Below are 9,602 nucleotides of genomic sequence, written 5' to 3' on the forward strand. Positions count from 1 at the left end.
GTTCCCTTCATGGTGAGCAGCGTGTTAGCTGGATGCTGATAGCTGTGTCAGCTAGCTTATAGCACGATGACATCACAGCATGACACAGTGTACCCGTTAACAAAGCAACAAAGAAGAAAAATATGACACATTCTCTTTCAGCAGCAGTTCCACGCTGTTTGGTGACGCCATTTTCCAAACAGACAGAAAGTTCTCCTCAGGAAGTGGACTGGAGATTTAAAAATGTCAGGATCATGTGTTGTTCTTTATTACCACTGTCACACAGGAAGTGACCATGCTTTCCACCAATCAACACACTGCAGTGTTTCTATTTCCACCTTCAGGGGTCAGAAGTCTGACACCCTGACAGAAGGGAACCAGAAAGTGGGGTCGGTGATCTGGGGACCTGTCCTGGTTTTAGTCAAAGGAAACACCACAAAATGTGAGCTGTACTGACAGGAACCAAGCTGAACCTCACTGTGGAAACAGATCTGGACTTTTAGACTGGAGGCAGCTGCTTGGCTGAGATACTGTCACAGTGAACCAGTGATCGTGGAATCCAAGATTGAAATATTCAAAATTATATAAAGAAATATTTATGTCAGAAAGTTTAAAAACTTACTTTACTGTGGCTGATGAATGGATTTAGTGTAGGGAAGCTCATTTCTTCCTTTATTTCTTAAACACTGATAAAAAGCTGAAAACCACTGTTTTTAACTAGGAAGTTTTGAACACTTTAACCTCACCCATGAAAAAGTCTATTTGACCTTTTTCTTTCTTTTTTTTCTTTTTGCTCATTCTCAGATCAACTATATCAAACTAACCAGACTCTAAAGCCGGTTTTGGCTTTGAGTGTGAGTCCAGTTTGAATTGAGGAGGCATGTTTTGGAAATGAAGACGCTGACTCTGCTTTGAATGGACTAGTTCATTTGACATAAATAAGCTGCCATCTCAGCTCCATAAACCCAGTAGTGTGTGTGTGTGTGTGTGTGTGTGTGTGTGTGTGTGTGTGTGTGTGTGTGTGTGTGTGTGTGTGTGTGTGTGTGTGTGTGTGTGTGTGTGTGTGTGTATGGGGCGCTTTTGTTTTTGATTGATTTGACGCCTGCATAATGCTGACTTTCTCCATGCCATCGGCTGACTGAAACGGCCTTTTTGTGCCACTTGACTCCCTCACACTCACACAGCTGCATTTGTCTTGCAAATCCATCCCTGCTGAGCCGCGTTCAGACGAGGAAAAGAGAGCAGTCGGACGTCAGTGAAGTTCAAGCCAGCGAACAAGCGGAGAGGCTGTTCCATAGCAGCCGCTTTTGTCGATATCAGAACGGAGAGCTGGTGAAAAATGATGCATGCTTTTACACCTCGGAGTCCTGGCAACTGACAGCGCGAGGGATGGGAGGGCAGTGATGGGAGGAGGGGGCACGAAAACTAAAAAAAAAAAAAAAAAAAACTTGTCCCTGGAGGCTAAAGTCAGTGCTGGAGGCGAACAAAGGAGCCCCGGTCTGAACGGGCTGAGTGTCTTCTTGCGCACGACGGGGATCAGCGGCGCAGAATGTAGGAGATGGATGGAGACGCACACGTACAAACGGCCGTGACTAAAATTAGCATATTTCTAATTTATCACTTTTTCCAGAGTTATTCAGGGATTTTTGGAAAAAAAAAAAAAAAAAAAAAAACCGGATCATTTGTCAACCTGTTAGAAGAGGACTCAAAGCTCTGTGCAGGAAAAAAAAATATGCACCACATCGAGATTTCTTCTGTTCCTCCCAACACCTAGCGATCGGCTTCTTCCTCTGCTCATTTATCCGTTTTAAATTTAGGATCCGCTTTTCTCCCGGAGCGTGGAGTCTTTTCCGGGATCATCTCAGTCTTCTTCATTTCCATATCTTTTCAGGCGAGCTGCTCCATGAAAAGATTGTAATATTTCATGACGGGGCACGCAAAAGCTGTGCACAATGCCTCTCATATCCACTCCGCTTTCAGCCGCAACAAAGATCATAGCAAGACGTCTTTATGGCTAATTCAGTCAAAGGCTCATCCCCCGTCCTCTGGCGTGGAGGTCAGCCCGCCGTGTTCGGTACACCAGGGGGGTTTTCAGGGGTCCAACTGGCTCCAGGACACCACACACACACACACACACACACACACACACACACACACACACACACACACACACACACACACACACACACACACACACACACACACACATCATTCCAGCATTCACTGATTTCATTTCTATAGAGCAGAAGACTGAATGGCTCTCGCTGTCTGAGAAGACCATAGGAAAAAGTGTCCAAACCTCATAAAATGCCTCTTTCCCCGATGAGATCCGTAATTTATTTGTCACAGCATGTGTTTAAAAAACATCTGGGAGACGGTGAAATTTTTATTCCAGTTTGGAAAAAAACGCGAGGTAAAGTCTGATGTTAGACTTACTTCCGGTACTGCGCAGTCTGAGCATCTGTTATGCATTATTTTATTTTATCAATGACACGAAGTACGAGAGGGAGCAAAAAAAAACAAATTTACTCTAGTCAGACCAACCCCCCACCACCCGACACACACACACACACACACACACACACACACACACACACACACACACACACACACACACACACACACACACGAACACACACACACACTGACACACACACACACACACACACACACACACACACACACACACACACACACACACACACACACAGTGGAGGGCCAGTTGTGGTGGTGTGTTTGTGTGCGCACATGCAGATTCTACTTTGTAAAATCTCAGCTGTACCACTGAGAACGTACATTTAGTAAATCTTCCAAAGGAGCTGGACACGGGGCTGAGCCAAACTATGACTGATTGTGGAACGTCAGAAGTCGGACTCCCCGACACGGATCACTCACGCCACAAACCGCTCACACCATGTGAGGGATCCATGTAGTGATGCTGCTCATGTCTCCTCTCAGGGGCTTTGACTGGAGGGAGCGAAACAAAAAGGAGTGATGTGTTGGTCTGTTATCTCATCGCGCAGCAGACGCATCATTACGCACGACACGACACTTAAAACGCCTCCAGCTTTTACGCACGAATGAACTACAGTCACATCCCAGTCAGTGCGCGGCGCCTATGAGCAAGTCCCGAAGTTTGAATATATGAACTGTACTCTCTGACATCCTCTGTCACAAAAAGTCGCGTTAACGTGTCCACGGAAGGAGCGACTGACACGATTTGACAAACGGTGTTAAAAACGAGCAACATCTGAGAATGAAAGTGACTCATGGTGAAAATGAGTCAATTTCATTTGGAGAGAACTCGCTGAGCTTTCTTGCACACTAACTCCAGTCCACCGTGCCCGCGCGTCAGCATGGACATCCATGCGCCAAAAAGAAAAAAGAAATCCGCGGAAACAAATCCGAGGTCTCCTCCGCTCTGAATCAGAGGAGGTGTTCGCTCCACAGTCCATCTCTTAAAAAAAACCCTCCTCTCATTATTTCCCTTCCTATTCTTTTCTCTTATCATCCTTTATCCCCTCATTGGAAAAAGCTGCTTGTGCGCGCCGGAGCCACTTGTTGCCGCCGGCGCATAAAGTTGGACCTTTTGGGAAGTTAAATATCCCGAAAAGAACGCAAGTTAGTATCTCAAGGGCTTGACGGGGACAAAAGACCAGCGCCTTAGCACCATATGCTTAATGGCTACAGCCGTCCAGCCTTTATTAAAGGCAAAAAGTGGTCCTTTAAAAGTTGGAAAGGCTCCTTTATTTGAATTAGATGGAGCACTTGCGCACAAAACCTGAAGCGCGCGTCGCCATTGACTCGCCTCCTTTCTCTTTCTTTCAGGAGTCTGAAGCGGCCACCGTCATCGCCCGTTTCACTCCAACATAAGCTTTTCATCACCCGGCTTTGTTCCTGGTGAAAGTAATGCTGAGAATCAAAGAGATGACAATATTTTCCATCAGCTTGGAGACCCTGGACAAGAGCCCTCGAGCTTTGGCAAAAATCAGGGCCGGTTATTCATCCTGTCACTCCGCACCTGTGGTCCCGCATTCAAAGTATACAAACTTGTCCCTATTAACATTAATTATTCACAAACAACACAAAGGCTGAAATAGAGCAGGTTGAAGTCTGTTTATGGCTCCTAAATGTTTTATTCGTCTGAAGATGTGCCCAAAGCTCTTTTCTCTTCCTGGCTGGCCACCGAGTGCCCGTCTCTCTTTCAGCCTTGAGTAGCCCTACAGTTTGGATGTTACAATCGCAGCATCTGCTAAATCTTGCGGATGAAAATATGAAACAAAACAAAGCTACAAGAGGATTTGTTAAATCCCGATAATGAGTGATCAACGCGGGGAGGGAGGGGGGACAATGGCGCAGGATGGTGAGAGCCTTGTGGTTTCGGGGGCAGCCCGGACAGTTTGCTCTCTTGTGGAGAAAGCGCCAGGTGATGACAAGAAACTCGCCTTTCCGAGCAGAAGAACACACCAAATCCAGCTCCTTTCTCTCCTTGAAAAAAGAGCACAAGACATAAATTTAATTGGCTTATCAAGGCGCACCGAAAGGACCTCGCTGTTAATTGGCTGGGGGCGCACAAAACAAACGCAGGGACATGTTTAGACTGGCTGGCCCGCGCCGCGCTTTCAGCCTGGTGTCACATCATTGAAAATGTGTTTTATTATTGCAAAACGTAATGCTTTACAGATGCCATATTGTGTGCTGCACAAAGGCTGATGGAACATTAAAGTCGGGGAAAACGGTGCCAACACGTCTCGAAGACATTGCAAGGGCCTCTCTCTTTGCTTGCTTTTAGGCAGCTGCTATCCAGGGCGCAAGGACATGAAAGGAGACGAAGTTTGAACTACCAGGTGCATCCGCGGAGATCACGGAGGAGTCCGATCTTCCAGGACAAGGAAACGCTCATAAAGATGTTATTTAGTCTGGAAGGTCACGGGTGAAAGAAAGGGGCGCATGTCTGCCTCCCCTCCCCGACACTTCTCCTCTCCTGCTCCCTGCTCGGCTGCCGTGGGCTCAGCAGACACCTGTTGGTAACCAGCGGCTCGCTGCGCGAAAAGATCCACACCCCTCCTCCCTGAGTCCAGAAAACCCTGAGCCGAGGGCTTTGCCTCTGCCTCACTGTAGACAAAACTACGAAATAACCCAGGAGCCAGAGAAATCAGCTTAGACTCCATGCGGTTTTTATTTCTTCAGTTGATGAACACATGAAGCCAGTTTGGGGGCTGTAGTTTGGAGTATCCCCCACAGTGCCAGCTACGGGGACTTAAAGTGGATTTGATCGCATTAGAAACAACTTCCTAAGCTTCACACCTCGACTACTGCGTTTTTAATCTCACTTTAAGGCTTTCCACGCGGTTTTTGTGCGTAAGCACTTGTTGACTTGTTCTGAACCATGAACGGAACCAATAGCTCAGAGCCAACTGCGCGTAAAGCGGCTGATTCTTTATATCCTGAAGACATTAATTTGCCAATCATCACTGTCAGTCCGAAATATGGTAAATCAAAGAGCTGAAAATGTCTTCATTTTACTGCTGGAAATTCATCCTCTGCCCCCTGACAGCTCAGTTTCTCTCCGCGATGTGGCGGCGTTTTGTCCCAGTGTCAAAATGACCAGGAACACATTTTCTCCATGAGGTGCTGCAGCTCATTCTGGAAACTCAGAGGAGGATGTCTAATCTGGAAATTAAGATTCTTTCAACCTCTGAATTTATGTTTGAGGTTCTTTAGTTTCAAATTCTAAGTTTACTCATGAAGAAGAAAACAACAAGTTGTATCGTTAGGAATATTTCAGCTTCCAGTGAACAGACTCCCGATGAGCCTGGGGATCTCTCTCTTTTAACAAAGAAGGATTGAAAATCAAAACTTAAGGTCATCACAGTGTCAGTAAAATAAGCCCTTATAAAATGTGGTAACGATCCATCAACCAAAAGGAAAAATAGGAAAAAAAAATCTTTTCTTTTCTTTTTCTAAACGCTTGAATTTTACTCAACCAAAATCACAACAGATCGACATCAAGAAGCTATCTGAACGACATGTCTCATTATTTTCTATGACATACAGTAGAAATAAATAATTTGGTAAAAATAAAAAATGACTTCAACGCCTAGACATGCGGAGCCTTTAGTCTGACGTGTCACCTGTTATTTTAATTTACCTCATCCATCAAAATGCATCCGTGTTTCATTTTAATGGGAACCATTTATCAGCACCGCTGCGTGGATCAGTCGCTGCCGGCCTACAGTAGCTTTAAAGTGCACTGCGTGTCTTTACGGTCAATCAGCGGCCTCTGAGCCTTTCTCAACCAAATTACGTCTTTGCGTGGCCCTCCACAGAGCCTCCAAGCTCCAGAGAGAATAAAACCTGTCTGACAGTGAAATGGCCGTGTCCTTTTTAAGCCTTGCCAAGCCAGTAGCCGGGGTGACAAGATAGCCTGAGTGTTTTAGCATGTCCATTCCGCTTGAGTGAGGCCGCACCAAAGGCGCTGTGCGCTGCGCACACTAAAAACCATCAATGGCACAAAGGCGTTAAGGTGCAGGAAGCGACAATGCCACCAGTGTTTTAACTCAGAGCCCCGCTGCCTGCCTGCCGAGACATCTGAGTGGAACCGGCCCGGCGCAGACTCGCTAACATTTGACTTTGTGGTGCTGTAATGGAATTACATGGTGCTGTCGCGTTGGTAATGAGGAGCTGAAGGACCATCAGAGGGTCAACCGCTCTCTGAGGCTTTTACTGCATGATCTGACAGCAGAGTCTGAGCCGTCAGATCATGAAGCAAGAGGCAGAAGAGTGATTTGACATCCTAACAGAAACGCTCCCTGAAGGAGTGCACACAAATGAGAATATTATTCACACAACAAATAAAGCAATAAGAGCGGACCCACCTCTGCAGCTGGAGGTTCGTAAATCCATACTTTCACAGTCTTAATCCGGCTTCCCCCTTCTGCTGCATGGCACCTCGGCCATGTGTTTGCAGCTTCCAGGCCCACATGGCTCATATATGTGACCGCGGTGTGTCAGTGGTGAGGGGGCGGCCGCAGAGGAGGCAGTGGAGGAGCACATGTTGGAGGGATGCCGCTACCACGGGAAAATCTGTCCCGGCAACACCTGGCAGCACAGAGCCGCATTCAACAGCCTCTCACAGCGCTGTTGCACGGCCGCGCGCGCTCCCGACATCCTCAGCTGTTGAGGGGACACAGCCTTTGCTCGTTTGCATAACATTTGCATTTTTGTGTCAATTAATTTGATCATATTTTGACATACTTTGAGCTAAGTGCGCACATGCGACGCCTTTACTTGATATGTGACTCCGTGTAAACACGAGTCTGTTGAGATTCACCCCGCGGGCTATCAGTCCTAAACTGTTCCCCAAAAAAATCTAAAATTAAGTTCCCTATTTTAATGAGACGGTAGAAAGAAGGACATTCGGATCAGTCACCCCCTGGTCTTCACTCACAGGTGTGTGTTAGACTTGATTAAGAGGGTCTGTGCAGCCTGATCTCAGTGCGATCCCCATCATCATTTGGAAAATAAAGAGAGACATGAGAAAGTCTCACTTAGTGAGTAAGTGGTCTAAATAAATGCAAGGATGGAGTCACAATGACAAATCCTGTCTTTAAAATCATGTTGGAAGTTATTTGATTGGTGCTCTCACAGGCGTGTGTCTGATCTATCTTGTGCAGATCTGCTTCCGCTGGCTGGCATGTATCATTCATGTGAGCAGTTCACTAAATGTGTGTCAGGTTGGAAAGCTTTGATCCAAATGTTTTCACCCAGAAATGATCATCTGATCATGATTATTTCCCGGGATTATTAGCATCAAGTTAAAGGTATTACCATGCTAACATTATCTAACGTGCTCACTTTACATTTTTATAGCATATTCATATTTGATCAAATTAAAACAAACGATGAGGATTTTTTAATCAATAAGTGCTTTTATTTTCAGAGTATAAATATAAATCGTTTCAAAACAGTATTTTTCTCTTTCATTGAAATTAAATACAAAATAAATTATTACCCATGAAAAAATAAATAAATAAATGATTGTCATTTGTCTGAATTACCAAAATAAATTTATCAACGTGATAAAACTATTTACAACATTGAAAACAACATTGAAAACTTTTCAGTCAGCTCACATGGTGCCCACAGAAATATCACGCGCCCTTTGTGCGCATGATCAGAGCCCGCTCCTTATTTTTCACAAACACAGTGTGCATTTTTAACAGAACAGTCAGACACAGGAGGGTCCGTTCAGGCCACCAGGCCGTAAGGAGGTTCGTTTTCGATGTCTGTGAGGCTCGGTTTGTTGAGCAGTTTTCGGGGGTCTTCCGGTGTCCAGACTTTGGCGGTGCGGATGATATTCTGCTCCCTGAGCTGCTTCTCATCCGACCAGGACAGAGAGTGACCGGCCAAGGGTGGAAGGCCGTAATCCGGGTCGCTGGGGGAGGGAGAGCCTGCGGGAGAAAAACGAACAAGGTGTTGAAATGAGTTTTCATCATCCGCGTGCGTCAGTCTGAACCAGCGCACGTGACAGGTCTGCAGGTGAAAGAGCCCCTCCCCACCTGTCAGCTCCTTAATGTGGAGGAGTATCTCTGAAATGGACTTACGTGTTCCTCTGTGGCAGATGATGACCTTCTTGGGCTGCGCCTGCGTCTCGCTGCTGGAGTTTCTGATGGGCAGATCAGACTGCACGAGCTCTGCCAGGAAGTTGATGTACCCGATGGCGAGCCGTAGAGTGTCCACTTTGGAGAGTCTTTTCTCATAGGGCAGGGTCGGGATGTGGGAGCGCAGCCCCTCGAACGCGTCATTGATGGACTGCATCCTCCGCCGCTCCCTGACGTTGGCCGCCTGCCGCAGCTGCTGCATCTCCATGTCCGACCTCATCCTCCTCCTGCGCTTCAGGAGGGGCCCGCCGTGGCGAGGGGACAGGTCGGGGTTGCTGTCCGCGCAGCCGTACGAGAAGGTGGAAGAAGACGAGGAGAATGACAAGTTGCCGATGTCATAGTCTCCGTCGTGCGCAGCCGCTCTGCCGCTGCCGTCTTTGCTGTAGTAGTCTTGAAAATGGCTCGTGAGGAAGTCGACATCATCATCCAGAAAGTCATCAGTGTCAAAATGCCCGTCCCTCGAGGACTGATCGGTGAAAAACTCATCGTCGTCGAAATAAGGAGGGGAGGAGAAGGAGTCGAGTCCGGAGAAGGGGTCCAGCACGCTGTCCATCTCTGAGTCTGCGCCCTCCTCCTGTCGCTGTTGTTGCTGCTGCTGTGATAAAGATGCTTCTTCTTTCTGAAGCTCTATGTCCACTGCTTACAACCAACAGTTAGTTTTACTTCAGACGGCACGCGAGGGTGCTTTATAGCGACATCCATAGTCGCGTGCCGTATGCCCGGAGAGCCAACCAATCACAGTTCGGTCCGCAAGGCGCACCTCGAGATAATCCCCGAAGCGCCACGCCCCTAGCCTCCGCCCCAAGCAACTAAAGACCCAACTTTACACTGACACCAACCGTGCAGTTCTTTTCTTTTCTTTTCTTTTCTTTTCTTTTCTTTTCTTTTCTTTTCTTTTCTTTTCTTTTCTTTTCTTTTCTTTTCTTTTATCTTCTTTTCTTTCTTTCTTTTTTTCTCTTC

At 46.7% G+C, this 9,602-nt stretch overlaps 1 protein-coding gene across 1 annotated transcript; it reads right to left on the reverse strand.

The window, feature by feature from the left end:
* Window positions 1-7,964: 7,964 nt before the first annotated feature.
* ptf1a (pancreas associated transcription factor 1a) lies at window positions 7,965-9,278 on the reverse strand. Its single transcript, XM_074689329.1, has 2 exons — window positions 8,586-9,278; window positions 7,965-8,432 (listed from the first exon to the last, which is right to left on the reverse strand). Exons 1-2 carry the CDS (start codon window positions 9,193-9,195, stop codon window positions 8,230-8,232), a joined length of 813 nt encoding a protein of 270 aa, XP_074545430.1. The 5' UTR covers window positions 9,196-9,278; the 3' UTR covers window positions 7,965-8,229.
* Between the last annotated feature and the right edge of the window lie 324 nt (window positions 9,279-9,602).

This window comes from Halichoeres trimaculatus, unplaced genomic scaffold (genome assembly GCF_033239565.1).
Source record: "Halichoeres trimaculatus isolate MK-OKI-2021-1 unplaced genomic scaffold, fHalTri1.1 fHalTri1_scaffold_15, whole genome shotgun sequence".
Taxonomy (NCBI): Eukaryota; Metazoa; Chordata; class Actinopteri; order Labriformes; family Labridae; genus Halichoeres; species Halichoeres trimaculatus.